Raw genomic sequence first — 17876 nt, 5'->3', positions numbered from 1 at the left:
GAAAGGGGTGTGGGAGATGCGGGAAGAGACTGGACAAAAATCGTGCACCTATGGATGAGGACAGTGGGTGGGGAGTGAGGGCGGAGGGTGGGACGGGAACTGGGAGGAGGGGAGTTATGGGGGGGAAAAAAGAGGAACAAATGTAATAATCTGAACAATAAAGATTTAATTAAAATAAAAAAAAATATGAATCAATTCCTCCTCCCCTGGGAACTGACCTTTAGGCCACTTCACAGTGGGCATTCTACTTGCTTAAACCTCATTCCACTTGCTAAAACCATTATCTGCCCCCTCTAGAGTTTCCCAGAATCCCGACATGCCCAGAGAATTCTTCACCCAGAAACAGCCTGCCATTGTCCTTTAAAAACCTCTGACTCCCATCTTTGGGTGCTGGCACCATTTTGGGGCTCAGTCCATCTGCTATTCAGGTGACCTAAGACTTTTATAATCCCTTACAAAAAAAAAAAAATAGAAAATAACCCCTGACCCTTCTTACCTATGTTTTAATGAATCAACACATTGAAAGACACACCTGAAAAGTTAGTGAATATTCTGTTAAAACCCTTCCTTTGACCTCCCCTAGGATTCTGACCCTCCAAAGAAAGAAAAAAAGCCTCGAGACAAAGAACCCATGGTGCACTCTTGCTAGAGCATGCATGCACCTTCTATCTCTGCTTTTTTTTTCTAAGGGTCCTCATGAGACTTGCAATCAGGAGAGCAGTGGGCAGTGGCAGCTCGTCCCAGGCTTATCCCCTGAACATGTCTCCAGGGCCCCCATTTTTCTCACTTTCTTCTGTTGCTTCTTCTATCCAAAGCACTTTCTTCATTTCACTGTCCCCAGCTTTTATAAACATACTCTACCTAGGGCATGCTGTTGCTGGAGCATGCCCACAGCTCATATCTCTGTTCTCTGTCCCCTAAATACTAAGGCACCCCGCAAGATCTGCAACCAGGAAAGCAGTGGGCAGCAGCAGTTCATCTCGGGCTTACTTCCTGAACCCGACTCCAAGGCCCCCCTTTTTCTCTGACTTTCCAGTGAGCTCACTTCTGCCACTGTGACTTCTATGTCTCAGTGAGCCAAAGCAGCCTCACCTAGGCTCTCTTTTGTTTCTTCTTCTGATAGGGGCAGAGATAGAATATTGGGGACCAACTATAATTGTAAGAAATATTAATCATGTTCTGTTAACCCTGATTGTTTTATTCTGATTAACGTGTTACAGAAAAACCGGACCAGAACCAAACAATGCTCTGAGAGCTTGGAGTTACACTTTTATTCACCGTGGCGGGTTCAGGGAAGTGAATCCAAATCTAAGCAAAGCTACAAGCAGAACTTCCCTTTTTATAGAAGAGCCAGCCCTTTGTGTGCTTGCTGGCGGCGGCCTTGAAAACTATACAGTTCTATCAATTAAAAAAATGCACCTGGCATGGCATTGGATGTATTTATTCTCTGGCCTACAAGGTCAGATAGCTAAGTTTATCTCCCCCACTATTCAAGCAGGCTAGAAAGCAAAGTTACTTTTTCAGAATAAGAGGCCGTCCAAAGAATAGCAGAGAATTCCAAACAGTAGTTTTACAGAATAGGGGTTTTCCTTCACAAACGAAGGCATATTCTAACCTGGATGGCAGTTGCCTGTGGGACCTGGGAACTCACCTGGAAATGTAGCCCATTCTCCCCATCAGAGAGCTGCCTATTCTCATGGAAAGCAGAAACCAAAGCCAGAAACCAGAGCTGCCAGCCCTTTGAGGACCCCCACCCTTTGCTTTTATCACTAGCCCTTTGAAGACCCCAGCCCTTTTGCATATCTGTAAACTGCCCATTTGCCCTTTTTGCCTACTCCCCCTGTAATGTTTGTCCTTCTACCTAATATAAGTGATAGATCCTCCCTCCCCCCAACTGGTGGGCGGAGTATGAAGTAATCTGCAGCCGGGAAATCCTGAGTGACTAACAATACCTGCATCTGGAAATGCCTGAGTGACTAACCATGTACCTTATATGGACTATACATTGAACCACCAATCAACACCTGCCAAATACCCTAAGTCCTTGTTTCTATATGGACCATACATTAAGCCACCAATCAGTGGCTTAGTACACTAAGCCCCTGTTCCTTCCCATCCTGCCCCTCAAAAGGAGTATCTACTTCTGCATGGGTTGCTGTCCTCCCATTGCGAGACAGCCCCCAGGTCTCTCTCCCCTAATAAAGCCTGTAATCCTGGTTTTCGGCTCCCAACTGGTCTCTCAATAAGCAGCTGGCTTATGGTGGGGTGGAGAGCAGATTTTTGTGGATGACCTGCTACTCTCCTATGCTGCTGGCAGTATTGGAATAAACAATCAGATAGGATTCAATCTGGTCTCTCCTTAATTGGCTCAAGTAGTGACAGGCAACACGGACCCATTGATTGTCCAGTTACACTTCTACATTCAGCCCTTCCTTTGTTTCACTGTTCCCACTTTTAGTAGACATACTCTCAAAATCATCTGGACTCATTGTGAAATCTTTCCTACATGAAGTCAAGAACCCACACACTACCTGCAGGCACCAGTAACACAAGGAATGTATGCAATTGCTGTTTTCCCTCTACTTGAGACTGGTTTTTCTGGTTTTCTACTGTGAGTGTGATTTACCTTGCTTTTCCTAGGAGCTTTTAGATTGGAATTAAGATAAGCTTTCCATTCATTCCATTTAATTTTAGAGCCAGCTTTTTCTATTTTTGCATGCAAAATTTGATTTAGGCATCAAAAGAGCTACATTTTAACATTTTAAAGTTGATCACTTCTAGTTACATTTTCCCATTTCTGTAAATACTTGCTAGGAAAGGCTTCCTGTTTATTGTATATCTGCAGAAGTATTAAGGAGGGCTGAGGCTAGGAGTTAAAAAACAGCCATTCATTTTCGTCCACCTGTCCTACCTTAGCCTGGGTTCTCTCAACCCTTAAACTTTAGCTCTACCACAAAATTTTCTTAAAAACAGATCAAAGAAAGTGAGCCTCTTACCTTAACATAGGGATGAGGGGGAGGTCCAGAATTCCAAAGGAACTCACCCAATGCAAAATGAGGTGCATGTAGGGCCCAGAGGGCCCCAGCTGGGTAGCATGGGTCTGAATCTGCGAGGTGGTTCTGGGTGGGCTCCTCTGGAATCCTGCCACTCTATACCATGATAAGACAATCCTAGTCAGAGCAAGTGAGCCAGCTGGGCTCTATAGCCTCAGGAAACAAGGTCCCCTCTGGGGCACCAGATGTTATTGGACAGGGCACCTAGCCTTGAGCAGGTTGGCATAAGGACGGACAGTATGTGTGTTCTTGACTTCTTGTAGAAAAGTTTTCACAACACAAGTTTAAGTGACTATGAGGGTGTGCTAATTATAGCTGGGGACAGTAAAACAAGGAAGGGCTTAGCATAGAAGAAGCAACAGGGAGACCTAGGCTGGGCTGCTTTGGTTTTCTAAAAATGTTATTGGAAATAAATGAGCCAAGGCAAGGCTGCTTTAGCTCACTGGGAAGTCTGAGAAAAGGGAGACAGATTCAGGAGGTTAGCCTGGGATGAGCTGCTGCTGCCCATGGCTCCCCTGGTTGCAAGTCTTGTGGGGTCCTTTAGACTTTAGGAGGTGTGTGTCTGTGGGGGAAGAAGGGAGAGAAGGGAAAGACATGGTTGTGTTCCCCAGAGGGAGAGCACATGCTGGGTCCTTGGTCTTAATAGTTTTTTTCTCTCTTGCAGGTGGGAATTCTAGAGGAGGGTTTTAGCAGAGTATTCATCAGTTTTCTCGGTGGGCTCTTTCAGGGTCCTGGTCTCTACTGATTGGTCAGTGCCAGGGCAGGGGGTCTTTAGTCATTGCAGCTGTCCTGGTGTCACCTACCTGGTTTTGCTATTTTTCTGGGCCTGGAGCTGAAATACAACTGAGAACTGGGTGTTATCTCTAGGGAGGTGACCTTCTGTGTCTGCTGTAAGTTGCTCTGCCAGTTTGTTCAGATATCTGCTCAGTTTCCCTATTCCACCTGTCTGGGCTTACTGTCCTGTCTCATGCACTAGCACATGCCCTACCAGAACTCATGCCCATGGCCTGACTGTAGATGTGGCCTGTAGATGTCTGGCTCTAAGTAGTACAAGCTCTGCAGGCCTGCCCTGACCCCACCCTTCCCCTGGTTACACCCTCTGTTCCCGCTCTGGCTGGGTGTGGCCATTCTTCCCCATTGGTTACCCAGGACCAGGAGAGATATGAAGAGATCTGGGTGGAGCAGCTCTGAGCTCCATCCTGAGATCAAAAAAACCACCCTGGGCTTGGCCTCTCCCCTCCCCTACCTCCTGTCAGCATTAAAGCTCAAGGTTGCTCCAGAGCTCCAGGTCTCACAGGAGGGAAGACTGAAGAGCACAGAACAGTGAGTGTCCTGAAGATCCCAACCTCCCATCCCCACCACTTCATTCTTCTCACTGCCCCCACCTCAGCATCTCAGTAGCCTGACTTCTGCAAATGTCTCTGCCTTCTCTGGGCTTCTCCTTTTATGGCTTTTCCTGCCTCTTCCCTTCACCTCTCTTCTCCCAACATAATCTATTGGAAGAAACCAAGAGGATTACAAAAGTGGGTTCATAGTGCTGAAGAGGAGTTTGCCAGGGAAACAGTAATGACCCCAGTGGGAGTCTGGTATTGGGATATGGTAGGGGACAAGAATGACTGCTATTCTCTACCTGCCTAATGCCCTCTCCACCCACCTCCTCCCCAGTAAACATACCTGAGGCCCTCAGTGTCGGGACTGAGATGACGAGTGCAGCAGACATGGCAAGTGCAACAGACATGGCCAGTGCAGCAGAGGTAGCCCATGGAGTCCAGCAGCCACTGGCCCGGATGTTAGAGGGTATGAGCAAGGAGCAGCTGAGGGATTTCCTGCTGCGGCTGCCTGATAAGCATCTCTGCCAGCACTCTCCTGGGGCGACCCCAACGCAACCAGTGAAGGTGGGTGGCATGGAGGTGGCCGCATTACTGGTGGCTCAATACGGGGAGCAGCAGGCCTGGGACCTGGCCCTGCAGACCTGGGAGCAGATGGGCCTGAGCCAGCTGTGTGCCGGAGCCCAGAAAGAGCCAGCTATGAAGTCAGGTGAGTAGACAACATACCTTCTGCCTTCTGTTGCTCTCCTTTCTACCCACGATCCACTGAACCCCATCAGACCTTTTTCTGGGGACTGCCCTGTCAAAGGGGGGATCCAGGCTCAAACTAGACTTCAGCTAAAAGGCTTGTGGGGGAAGAATGCCTAATGCAGTGGACAGCAAACTCATTAGTCAACAGAGCCAAATATCAACAGTACAACGATTGAAATTTCTTTTGAGAGCCAAATTTTTTAAACTTAAACTATATTGGTAGGTATATTGTTATTAAGTTAATTAGAGTATTCCTAAGGCTTAGGAAGAGCCACACTCAAGGGGCCAAAGAGCCGCATGTGGCTCGTGAACCACAGGTTGCTGACCACTGCATTCCCAGCAACCCATGGATACTCACAGCACCTGGGAGGGAGCACTCAGAGGGCCAGAGAAACTAGAGGCTGACTCTCAGGAGGCACCCGCAGGAGGGTGTGGGTTTCACACCCACCTCCCAAGAGGCCACTTGCCTGGTCTTGTGCTATAAGCACAGAAGAGAGTTGGCAAGAAGCAAGTTCCAGTCCTGGCACGACCACACTGTGCAAGTCGCCTCACTGCTCTCTGCATCTTCTCTCCATCTGTAAAATGAGAGGGTAGGAGCCTGCCCCCTGGACTGTAGGAGGGTCAAGAGGTAATCCATGTTAGACACCTACCAGAGTCCACTTCCTAGTAAGTGCTCAATGAACTGTTCTGTTGCTACTGTTGCTGCCTTCGCGATGTTATTACTACTGACAGCTGTGGGTGGCAGAGGCTCTCAGCCTCATGTGAGGGGACATGAGGCACAGAGAGGAGCCATGACATATATGGGGAAGTAGAGGCAAAACCAGAGATGCAAAGTTCCTGAAGCCCAGATCAGGACAGTTGCCCAGCAGTGTCAGGGCACCATTCTCCAATGAGAGGGTGGGGCAGGCTGCAGTGGGTTCACTGGTTCCTCCTGACCTCTCCTAGTTAAGACCGGTCTCTTGTTTTCTGATGCTGTTGACCAAAATGGTGAGAATAGCACCAGGTGTTAGACCAGTGGGGTCAGACTGGACCTCATTTCAGAAACCTTAGTACTTGAGTTCTGACTAGGGAAGAATTCAGAGCCAAGACTCAAAGTATAAGAGAACATTTATTTAGAAAATCACAGAGGTATCAGAAATGGATGTTAGAAAAAAAGGATGTTAGAAAAAAAAAGTTACAGAAGCAAAGGAAGTGCCCTTGGAGCTTGGGAGTGAGGAAGGTAAAGATAATGGTAACGGGGGAAGGGGAGGGGTACGGAAAGGCATGGGCATGCTCCCAGGAGGGAGACCGCTCTGGGTCCTCTATCCTAAAAGCTTTTAATAATGGAGATTTTAGGGGAGATACCATGGGAGGATCTCAATAGAATAATCATCAGCTTTCCAAGTGGGTCCTTTGTGCCAGGGCAAAGGGTCATTAGTCAATACAGATGGTTTTGCTGCCTTTCTGGGCCTGGAGCTGAAATACAACTGACACCCAGATCTTATTTTTGGGAGGAAAGATCAGGGGGTCTGAACAGCAAGGCCAGAGATATGAAAGATCAGGAGGTGCACACCCCATGATGAGTGATATGCTAGGGGAAGAAAGATTACCCTGGGGGTGAGGGCCTTGTTTTCCAAGTTTTTCCCATTTCTGGGCCACCCTGGTGACCTTCTGTACCTGGCCTATGGTCCTTGCTCTGCTCATGTCAGCACAGTTCTTCTCCATTGAAGACCCCCAGATTCAATGCCCTAGTTCCTGCCCATCCTGCTAACAAGCATTAACCTCCTCATCTGTTTCCTACAGCACAATTGCCCCCATTCCTCTTCTCCCCAATTCCACCCAAGCAAAACTCCACCACGGTGCTGAAATTCTTTGACCCTGAGTTCTGGGTCCTCCAAGACATAGAGAGAATTTGAAACACTTGCCAGACATATGGATAGAGTTGGAAATGTGAGCCTTGCTGAGCTGTCCTGAGGCCCCAAGTGGGGCTGCAAGGCAGCAAGTGAATTCCCAGCCAGGTGAGCCTAGAGCTGCATGAGGACCTGGGCCAATAAAACACCATAAGAAGATGGAGAAGCCTGGGTGTGGGTGGGTCAGTAGGCCTAGAAATGATCTTTCAGGAACATTCTAGTGTTGAGGTTACACCCACCTCTGATTTGACAGATGGGTAAACTAAGTCCCAGGCAGGCCAGGCAATGAATCTTACCCAACCAGGTGCCATGTGTAACATGGTCCTTGGCCAGGCACAGCTTGGGTCATAATAACTCTGGGGTCTAGGTGGTCCAGAAAGATCCAAGGAGGACTCTGTTCTCCAGGTGAACCCCAAGAGGAGGGTAGGCCTATTCCTCAGCTCAAGCCAGTCCCCTCTCCTGACTTCTCTGATTTCACCCTCCACATATGAAGTCACCTGGGCTGGAAATCTCAGCGACACCCTTGCCTCTTTCTCTTTTCATCCCAGCATCCAAATCCACGCTCACACAGCACTTGGAAACACCCAGGGCTGGAACCCAGACCCAGTGATCTCTCCCTCCACCCTGCTGCTTGCTTTGTGAGGACCCCACCCCCAGTTTCCATGTCCCCTTTTCTCTTCCCTTCCTTCTGTGCCACTCTCCCTCCTCCTGCCCCAGGCCCTGCCACTGATGGTTACAAGCTCAAGCTTCACTGTCTGCCATAATAATAGCTAATCCTGCTCTCTTTGGTTTCCATTTGCATTGAATATTTTTCCATCCTTTTCCCTTAGCCTAAGTGTGTTTGTAAAGCCAAAGAGAGTCTCTTGTAGGCAGCATATAGTCAGATCTTGGGTTTTATTGTGCTTTGTTTTTATTTTTTATCCATTCAGCCACTCTATCTTGTGATTAGAGAAGGTAATGCTTTTTATTCAAAGTAATTATTGATAGGGAAGGATTTATCATTGCTTTTCTAGCTTTTATATAATTCTTTTATTCTTTCTTTCTCTCTTGCTGTGTGTGATTTGATGAGTTTTATAGTGATATGCTATGATTCCTTTCTTTCTCATTTGTGTATCTGCTAAGGGTTTGTCTTTGTGTGTGCCATGAGATGTACATAAAATATCTTATAATTATTACAGTCTATTTCAAACTCATAACAACTTAATTTCAATCACAACTAAAAATTCTAACCTTTTACTCCCCCATTGTTGTCATAATTTGCATTTTTTGTATTGTGTATCCATTACCAAATTATTTTAATCTGCATGAGTTATGTGTGTATGTGTGTGTGTGTGTGTGTGTGTTCACATGAGTTATTTTTAATACTTTTGTTCTTGTTTCCTCTTGGAGTTTCATCCAATAAATTTATTATTTCAATATAATGAAAATGTTGTGACAGAAAATAACACACATAACTAATAAATGTGTTAAGCTCCTCCCTTTAGGCACAGAGTATTCAGTAATGGCTCAGTCATTGATGTCCCATCATTGAGTAGGGGTTTACCAAAGATAAATCACACATAGTCTTGTCATAATATTTTTTATTACAATAGCCAGAGACTGAGTATGCAGGTTTAGGAGGTGTCAAGACCCCTTCTTCAACTGTAGGAATGTGTCATCTCAAGACTGTATATTTAAATAAAGAAGTGCAAATGTAAAGAGAAAAGAATGCAATTTCTTCATAAACATTCTATGTCTCCTATTAGCAATCACATATTCTTTTGTAAACATTGAAACACTTACCTGTAAAGAAAATGTATACATAATATATATATATATATACACACACACACATACACATATATACATACATATATATACACACACACATATATGGTGTGTGTGTGTATATATTAAATGTTATTACCTACCCTTCCCCAAGATCAGGTGTTTTCCTTAATCATTTGTATTAGTGTCTACAAATGAGCAAGATACATATTACTTTGAGATTAAATACATAATTGGGAAATTTAAACAAACCAGGATTGGGGGGGTGGGGGCAGGAGGAAAAAGCATAGGCAGACGGTGTATTTGGGGGTAAAGTACCAAAACATCTGTCTTTCCAAGTCAGTTGTCCGTCTTCCAGGTTGAACTTCAAGGAAATTCTTTCTTTGTTGCAAACATGACCCCAAAGGCACTGGACAACTTCCTCACTACTGTCTCACTGGTGGCTCCAGTATTGCTACCAGCAAACTTGTTCACTCCCTGGACAGTCGCAGAGCCAAGTGTGGGCAAAGGACCCCAACAAAGGCTGCTGGGACCAGGGACCTTCTCCTTGGAGTGCACCTAGGTCACTTCAAGGTCCAGCTTCAGTGCATCCCCACTGGGCCCACTGTCTTTACTGAGGGGCGCTGACAGCATAACTGTTTGGACAGTCTATGGCTGTTTGTAATTGAGAAGAATAAAGCGGACAAACTTGCCTTCTTCCACCTTTTGTTATCTAAAACAGGCCACAGTGGGGAGGGGCGGCCTTGAACCCTAGAATGAGGGGCTGGGATGGCAAAGGGGAGGAAGTTGGAAATAAAGAACTTGGACAGAAACATCAACCAGGCAAAGGACCCCAGTAGGGGAGGAGCCACTGGACAGATGGGACCACAGGGGAGCCAGTGACCCACCATCATCTTCTTGGAGCCACCCACTCAGCTCTGGGGTTGTAAGTGTGGCACCAAAACCTGGAGGTGGCAGGGCCCTGGGAGGACATCACTGAAGGGCTCCGATGAGGTACAGCTTCTCCCTATGCCCACTGGTGAGGATGGGGGCCTTTTTGTAGTGTTCCACCACCTGTCCTTGATGGGAAACCTCCACTTGCTTGATGCAGTAGATACTGTATTTTTCCATGTATAGATGCTATTTTTTTCTAAAATCATTAGACTGGCCCTAGCCAGTTTGGCTCAGTGGATAAAGTGTCAGCCTGCAACTGAAGGGTCCCAGGTTTGATTCCAGTCAAGGGCACATGCCTGGGTTGTGGGTTCAATCCCCAGTGTGGGGAGTGCAGAAGGCAGCCAATCAATGATTCTCTCTCATCATTGATGTTTCTTCTATCTCTCCCTCTCCCTTCCTCTCTGAAATCAATAAAAATATGTAAAAATTATTTTTAAAATAAAATAAAATAAAATCGTTAGACTGAAAATCGAGGGGCATCTTATATATGGAAGTCAGCTGAGGAGGGAGCTATGTGGGTACATAGCTGCCCATACCTTGTCAAACAGGCTCCCTCTAATCACGAGCCTTATTGTTATTGATGTCAGCTGATGCCATAATTGGAGGTGGAGGTGGAGAGTTGTGCAGATGCAACAGGGACTGACATTCTGAGCCCATAAAGATGTCAAAAAATAAAAAGAGAAATACCGGTAAGTGATTGTCTTACTCCACAAAATTAAAAACTGAATGTAATCAGCTATGCAAAAGAGCATGGAACTAGAGCTACAGAGAGACAATTTGGACCTCCTCCCACTGAGTATATGATCAGACAATGGAGAAAACAGGAAGAACAACTCCTTAAGATGCCAAAAGAGGAGAAGGCCTTAAGAGGAAAAGCAGCAAAAATGGGAGCAGAGGCTTAAGACTTGGATTATGGAGCAGCACCAGCGTGGCTTATGTGTGTCAACCAAGCTTATTCAATGTCAGGCAAGAATGTTTGCAAGTGAAATGAATACTGTTGATTTTACAGGAAAGACAAAATGGTACTTCATTTTCATGAGGAGAGAAGGGTTGGCCATGAGAACATGAATAAAGTTAGCTCAGAAAATGCCACCAGTTTATGAGGATGATCTCACATATATAGACAGTGACTCAGAAGACAGCAGTGATATAATAGAATTTGAAGAAATTGATATGTCTGGAACTCATAGTGATGAAGAAGAGAGCAGTGATGCAACAGAGGCTGAATAAAGTGATATGCTGCATAATATCATAGTACTGGTATGTAAGCATTACCTGCGGTAATTACTAAATAAAAATGTGTTCTCTTTTATGTCTAAAATATTAATTTCTTAATTTCGGGTTGGAAAAGTGGGGGCCATCTTATACATGGGAGTGTCATACATGGAAAAATACGGTATTCTTCACAAGCTGCACCTTGAAATGTTCATTCCTCTCTGATGCTTTGAGAGACACATGACAAGTCACTGGGTTTGGATTTGCTGTCCCCAATAAGGAAGTCGCCCTCTGGCATCCCTATTGAAGGCACACGTGGCCTGGTGGCGTGTTATTTCCATAGTACCTGCAAAGCACCCACTCCCCTTACCTCGGGTATGTGATGTATGGGGCATTTGACGTGGACAAAGCAGGCCCATGGCTGAGGACCACAGGTAGTTTTTTGGGGGGTGGGGGTGGGGGAACACGGCCTGCCTTCCCCCAGGCATTTTTACATTTCCCCCTCTCCTGGTAGTTCTTGGTCTCTCTCTCTCTCTTCTGGAAGTTGAGTTCTCAGTGGCCAAGCTGAAAGGGTACAATTTATGGACCACATGCAGGATGCAGTGCCCTGGCCTTTGCTTGGGGATGAGCCCTGCAGAAGGCTGAGGAAGCTGGGGGACTCGGTGGCCAGCTTGTCCACCTCCTCAGAAAGTCGTTCTAGGGGAACAAGCCCAAAGGCCAGTTGTAGCTGCCACACCGCCAGCCATTGCTGCACTCCTCCATGACAGTGACACCAGGCGCCTTTACCAGGATTAGTTCATCTGTCCCTCCATCATGTAGGCAAATTTTCAAAGTCCAGGATGTTGAGGTCCTGGATGCGGTTGGCACCACCTCCCCGCCTTGTCAGGGAACTTAGCATTGGTGCTGGGTATTAGGGACAATCCCACATGCTGGTCATCGTCTTGGTATTGCCGAGGCCTAGTGTGTCCTTCAGGTTCTTCATGAGGGAGCTTTCTTCAGGCCATTCTTCCTCTCCACATAGTTGGACAACACCATGTCTTGTCTGGCTAGCCACATCCTCACCCGCCATCACATCTTGGAGTCATTCAGCAGCCACATACACCAATTCTTCTTGATGTCAAGTTCCTGGTCCTGTTGGACAATATAGTCTCCTTGGCTATAACAATAACTTCTGTCATCTTTCACAGAGCCCTTCTTTGGCACCCAGTTAGGAGCGATAACTGGCAAAACACAATTCCTCAAAAGGTGAATGTTTTAGCTGATTGCACCTCTGAAGTTACAAAGCTGCAGGTATTTCCCAAATTCTCAAATCCCACTCAATCTCAGCAGAGAACTGTAATCTGGGAAATCACTTGTACAAAAGGAACATATAAACTCTGAACTGTCTAAAGTGATAGGGCCAATCCACTCACATTCTCACATGGTCTTTGAAGCTGTTACAATGCTAAAGTCAGGTGCCTGATCAGCATCCAATAACCCACTGCATATCCCAACATTACTGTCCTGTGCTAGTGCCTCCATGCCCCCCTTCACCAGCTCCAGGATTTGCTCCAGCCTTACTACCCCAGCCCCACACCACTGGCCAATACTTTTATCTTTTAACCACTCTACTAGAGTTATTTACACACCATCATTACCGCACCGCATATTCTGAATTTGATTATATATTTACCTTTACCAATGAGATGTATACTTTCACCTGTTTTCATGTTTCCAATTAGCATTCTTTATTTCAGCTTAGAGAATGTCTTTTTGCATTTGTTGTGAGTCAGCTCTAGTGGTGTTGAACTCCCTCAGCTTTTGTTTACCTGGGAATACCTTTATAGCTCTTTCATTTCTGAACCTTTGCTGGGTAAATTATTCTTGACTATTTTTCTTTCACCACTTTGAATATGTCATGTACTGCCTCCTGAACTGTGAAGTTTCTGCTAAAAAATTGCTCAGAGTTTTGTGGGAGTCCCCTTGTATGTGATCAGTCATTCTCTTGCTGCTTTCATATTCTCTTTGTCTTTCACTTTTGACAATTTTATTATACTGTAATAAGTGCTGTCCTTTTACAGTTGAATCTGTATTAGAACCTATGAGTTTTGTGTACCTGGATGTACATACTTCTTTGCAGATCTTGAATTTTATGTAATTTTCATGTCATGAAATAGTCTTCTTTTTTGACTTTTTCAAACATTCTTAGGACACAGTTTGGCCATCAAGATTTGGCCATAGTTTGCCAACCCCTGGTCCAAAGCATAATTAACATATAACTTGTTAGAATTATTGGTGGTACAGGGGGAATTTTGAAAGTTTTACTAAATTAAGAGGATTTAGATATGTGGAATGCAAGGAGATCCATTAAAACCAGGATATTTTGGAGACCACTGCACCAAAAGACCTAAGCCTTCTCTTGGCACCTCAGGCAATCATAAGATTCAGAGTGGGGTGGGCCATAATCATGACGCAGAGTGGCCATACGGAAGATCTTCACTTTGCCAGAAATGTTTTCACAAGAAACAATAAAAGTGGACCATTAGATTATGATTCCAGAGGTGGGGTGGGCACCTGACAACCTATTCTCACCAAGCAAAGGATGGAAATTGGCTCACGTGCTCTGGAGGTCCAGCAGGTTTCCCAAGATGAACTGGGCTTCAGGATCCCTGGTGGGTCACTTGTATCATCACAAACGTTCACCTAAGAAGAAAGTAGAAGTCACTCAAAATATTCTGAAGGGAAGAGAATGTAATAGTAACTCGACTTGGAATCTAAGATATGAGCTTGGGTACCTTCCCAAGGGCACAGTCCCTGACATGTGCTCAGTCCTCACATTTCACAAACCACTTCCTCCTCTGTCCAGGTGGTTTCCCCCAGAAGCCAACCCTGACACTACATTGGAGAACAGGTGGCTTATTCAGGAACTGGTTCCCTGGAAGCACCATTAGGAGAGAGGAGTGGGAAGGGAAGGGGGAAACCAATGAAACCTGCATTGTGGGGAAACGAAGGTTCAAAGTACTAGGGATCTTCAGGAGACAATGGAGAACACACGTCAGAGATGTCTCTGCTGGGGAACAGGGAACTGCCTCTGTCAGGGGTTAAGAACTCATCCTGGAGCTTTAATTCCCTGGGGCTTCTGGCCTGTCACGCTCATTGCCTTGGAGAGAGCCCTCAGACAGATAACCTGAGGTGATTGTAACAGATTATCCTTGGCATGTACTTCAGTGGTGGGTGCAAAGAGAGTTCTGTCAGGGATCAATAGTATCTGTTTCACCATCCATTATCTCCTTCACTCAGCAATGACCACTTACAATTTATTAATAAAACATTATAAGCTCAGAGAGGCTAATAGCTCAGGTCATGGAATTAATAAGAGCAAACAGGTGTGTCTGTTTGTTCACTCTTTATCCCAAGCCTCTAAATCAGTGTCTGGCAGTGTTAGCCATTGACTAATATTTGCAGAAGGAAGAAATATCACACTATGATAATTATTTGCTCAAGTCAAAACTTGAGCAGGGATCTTCTCCCCAAAAACCCATATTTCCTCCACGATCTGAAAAGAATGCACCAGTATCAGCAGCCAGCACAGTGTGTGGCTTCAAGTGAGTTCAAAAAACAATTGTGGAATGAATAAAGGGAGAAACAATTTAACAAATGTTCCATATTTCTCTCCTTTCTGTAGGAATCAAAGAAAAATACCAGAACCAAAGGAGAGAGAGTTCCTGCCCCACACAGTCATGGAGAAATGAGTGTTTGCACCAAAAATTCACACAACTGCTACTTCTACACAGATCTCAACACAGAGGCTATGACTTCCTGCTCAGGAGAAGAAGGTATCATGAGGTGGTAGATAAACAAAGACAGTTGATGGAGATCGAAGACTTATTTGGCCCAGGCCTGAGTACCCAGGAGGAGCCTCCCACTGTTGTGGTGCATGGAGTTGCTGGAATCGGGAAGTCAACCCTGGCCAGGCAGGTGAGGAGAGCCTGGGAGGAAGGCTGGCTGTTCAGGGACCGCTTCAAGCATGTCTTCTACTTCAACTGCAGAGAACTGGCCCAGTCCGAGACCATGAGTCTCACTGAGCTCATCACAAAAGACTGGGCGGCTCCTGATGCTCCCATTGGGCAGATCCTGTCTCAGCCAGAGCAGCTGCTCTTCATTCTTGATAACTTAGATGAACCAAAATGGGACTTGAAGGGGCAGAGTTCTGAGCTCTGTCCACACTGGAGCCAGCAGCAGCAGGTGCACACACTGCTGGGCAGTTTGCTGAAGAAAACCTTACTTCCCACGGCTTCCCTGCTGATCACAGCTCGGATCACAGCTCTGAGAAAACTCATTCCTTCTTTAAAGCATCCTCGCTGGGTGGAGGTCCTGGGATTCTCTGAGTCGGCCAGGAAGGACTATTTCTTCCAATATTTCACAGATGAGAGCCAAGCAATTAGAGCCTTTACCTTGGTTGAATCCAACCCGGCTCTCTTGACCATGTGTCTCATGCCCTTGGTGTCCTGGCTGGTCTGCACTTGCCTGAAGCAGCAGGTGAAGCAGGAGCAACCACTCTCACTGACCTCCCAGACGACCACAGCCCTCTGTCTCCACTACTTTTTCCACGTTCTCCAGGCTCAGTCCCTCGGGACTAAGTTGAGAGGCTTCTGCTCTCTGGCTGCTGAAGGCACCTGTCAAGGAAAGACTCTGTTCAGCCCCGAGGACTTCAGGAAGCACGGGTTAGATGGGGCCAACATCTCCAGTCTCTTAAACAAGGGTGTTCTTCAAGAGCACCCCACCCCTCAGAGCTACAGCTTCATTCATCTGTGCTTCCAGGAGTTCTTTGCAGCAATGTCCTATGCTTTAGGCGATAGAGTGTTGAAAAGTAGTTACTTTACAAACATCAAAATTATAACAGACTTGACAGATGTATATGACAGGCATGACCTATTTGGGGAACCAACCACATGTTTCCTGTTTGGCCTTTTGAGTGATCAGGGGATGCAAGAGATGGAGAGCATCTTCAAATGCAGCCTGTCTCGGGAGAGGCTTTGCTCTCTGCTGCAGTTGGCCAAGAGTGAGGTCCTTGAGAAGCATCTGAACCTAGACCCATATCCTTGGCATTTGCTGCACTGTTTTTATGAGATTCAGGATGAAAACTTTATGAAAAATATTTTCACTTTCAATGAAATGAGGTTATGTGTCCAAACTGACATGGAGCTCCTGCTGTTCACTTTCTTCTTTACATTCTGCCACCACATTAAGAGGCTTCAACTGAATGAGGGTGGACAGCACAGACAAGCAGGAAGGATTTCTGGTGCATTTCTGTAAGTGCTCCCCCTCTCTCCTCTCTCCAGCTCCTCTGTTGGTATCACTGTCCTGGCCACTGGGGGCACTCTCACTAAGCATGGCCCAGGGGCTAAAGGATTGATGTGACCAGTGACTTCGAACAACCAAATCTGATCCCCATTCTCTGCCCACCTAGGTTCCTCTGCAGCAATATATGACCACGTGACCTTCCCTCCCTGCTTCTGGGCAGCCTGCTGTGGCCCTGCCTTGCACTGCTGCTTCTCTTCCTGTCTCTGTCACAATGGCCACCTTCTCTCCTGGGTGCACTTCCACCCCCATGCTGACGTCAGCTGCCCTCCACCCAGCCCACCTGCCTCTGATTCTCCCTCACACATGCTTCCTTCATGCAACAGCTCACTCAGCTGCTTCAGGCACCCCCCGGATGGCTGTTGACTATGACATTGGTCCTAAGTTCTCCCCTGTCACCTCAGAATGTGTCTGTCTGAAAAGGAGTCTTTCTTTTTCTCTACAAAACCAACTTCCCTCTTTGTTTCAATGATGCCCCAGGGACTCCGCTGAAACCCACTATCTGAGTATGACAGGGTAGATTTCTCAAATTACCCTCCAGCACCAGCAACCCTGTTGACTTCCACATCCGGGTTCCCCACCTCAGTGGCAGTTTTGATCCTTTAGTTCTTTGAGGTGCCTATCTCCCCTTTAAATGATTCACTCCATAAATGTGTATTAAGCACTGATTTTACACCAGCTCTTAAAGATCACAGATTAGTAAAGCACAGCCCTGTCCACTACAAACTCAAATCTGGAAGAGAAGACAGATATCCATCCAATAACTAGAACAGCGTGCAAAGTCCATGGTAACAGAGGCGTGTACCACTCCTGTCGGACAAGAGGAGTGGATGAGGGGGTATTTAGTAAGATGCAGTGTAGAGGTGAGGTAGCTAATGACTGTGAGACTGATCCGTCAACCCCATAATAGAGACTGAGGAGGGGACATGGGTCCCAGCAAATTTAAAGAGGGCAGAATAAGTGGCCCCGGTGTCACTTAAAAAGGAGATCAGCTTACCTGCCACAGTCGTTACCGAGGCTCTGTCCTGGTGATGTAAGTCTGTGGAGCTCTCTCGGGTCTTGGGCAGCTTCAGTCTTCGGTGGCTAGTCCCAGGAGGTCTGGGAGCTCCAAACCGGATCCATAGGGTGACCTTGCTGAGGTCTGACCTGGAGGGGCCAGAGTACAGTCTGGTTTCCAGTGGCCTTCCCTCCAGCACCTTGGGCAGGGCCCAGGCGGGGTCTCAAATTTGGGCAGGACTTGATCATGTGTACTTTCTTGTTGCATTTGAAGCATGGGCCCGGAGGAGGCTTAGCCCATGACTCACCCTTGGTTGGAGGACCGGCACTTTATTTGGGGTTTATGAGAGTGGTGGCTAGGGACTGAAAGGCCTTCGTTCTGGCCTCAGCCTTGGCCTGATCTCGTTTTTGTTTTTGGATTGGGGTCTCCTTGTCTCTACCATTAAAAACCTTAAAGGTCGACTCAGCATGTAAACACAGCCGCCGGGAGGAGCCCGGACCAGGGCACTCCGCGCTGCCCGGCGCCGCCAGCCCGGGAGCCCGCGGACCGCGCGCTGCCGGCCGGGGAGGAGGACGCCGAGGAGAGGAGGGCGGGCGGGAGGGAG

General features: G+C 46.7%; 1 protein-coding gene and 1 pseudogene across 1 annotated transcript in view; one reads left to right on the top strand and one right to left on the bottom strand.

The window, feature by feature from the left end:
* The first annotated feature begins 4260 nt into the window (after window positions 1-4260).
* LOC118671499 (NACHT, LRR and PYD domains-containing protein 1-like) overlaps window positions 4261-17876 on the top strand; it is a 77999-nt gene continuing 64383 nt past the window's right edge. The window contains exons 1-3 of the mRNA XM_036339738.1: window positions 4261-4376; window positions 4719-5090; window positions 14600-16226. Of these exons, the coding sequence (XP_036195631.1) occupies window positions 4754-5090; window positions 14600-16226 (1964 nt within the window). The 5' untranslated portion in view covers window positions 4261-4376; window positions 4719-4753. The remainder of the gene's footprint in view (window positions 4377-4718; window positions 5091-14599; window positions 16227-17876) is intronic.
* On the bottom strand, window positions 9522-12582 carry LOC118671342 (annotated as a pseudogene).

Source organism: Myotis myotis, unplaced genomic scaffold (genome assembly GCF_014108235.1).
Source record: "Myotis myotis isolate mMyoMyo1 unplaced genomic scaffold, mMyoMyo1.p scaffold_m19_p_17, whole genome shotgun sequence".
NCBI lineage: Eukaryota > Metazoa > Chordata > Mammalia > Chiroptera > Vespertilionidae > Myotis > Myotis myotis.
The sequence above is the reverse complement of the archived record's forward strand: the minus strand, read 5'-3'. Positions and strand labels throughout refer to the sequence as shown.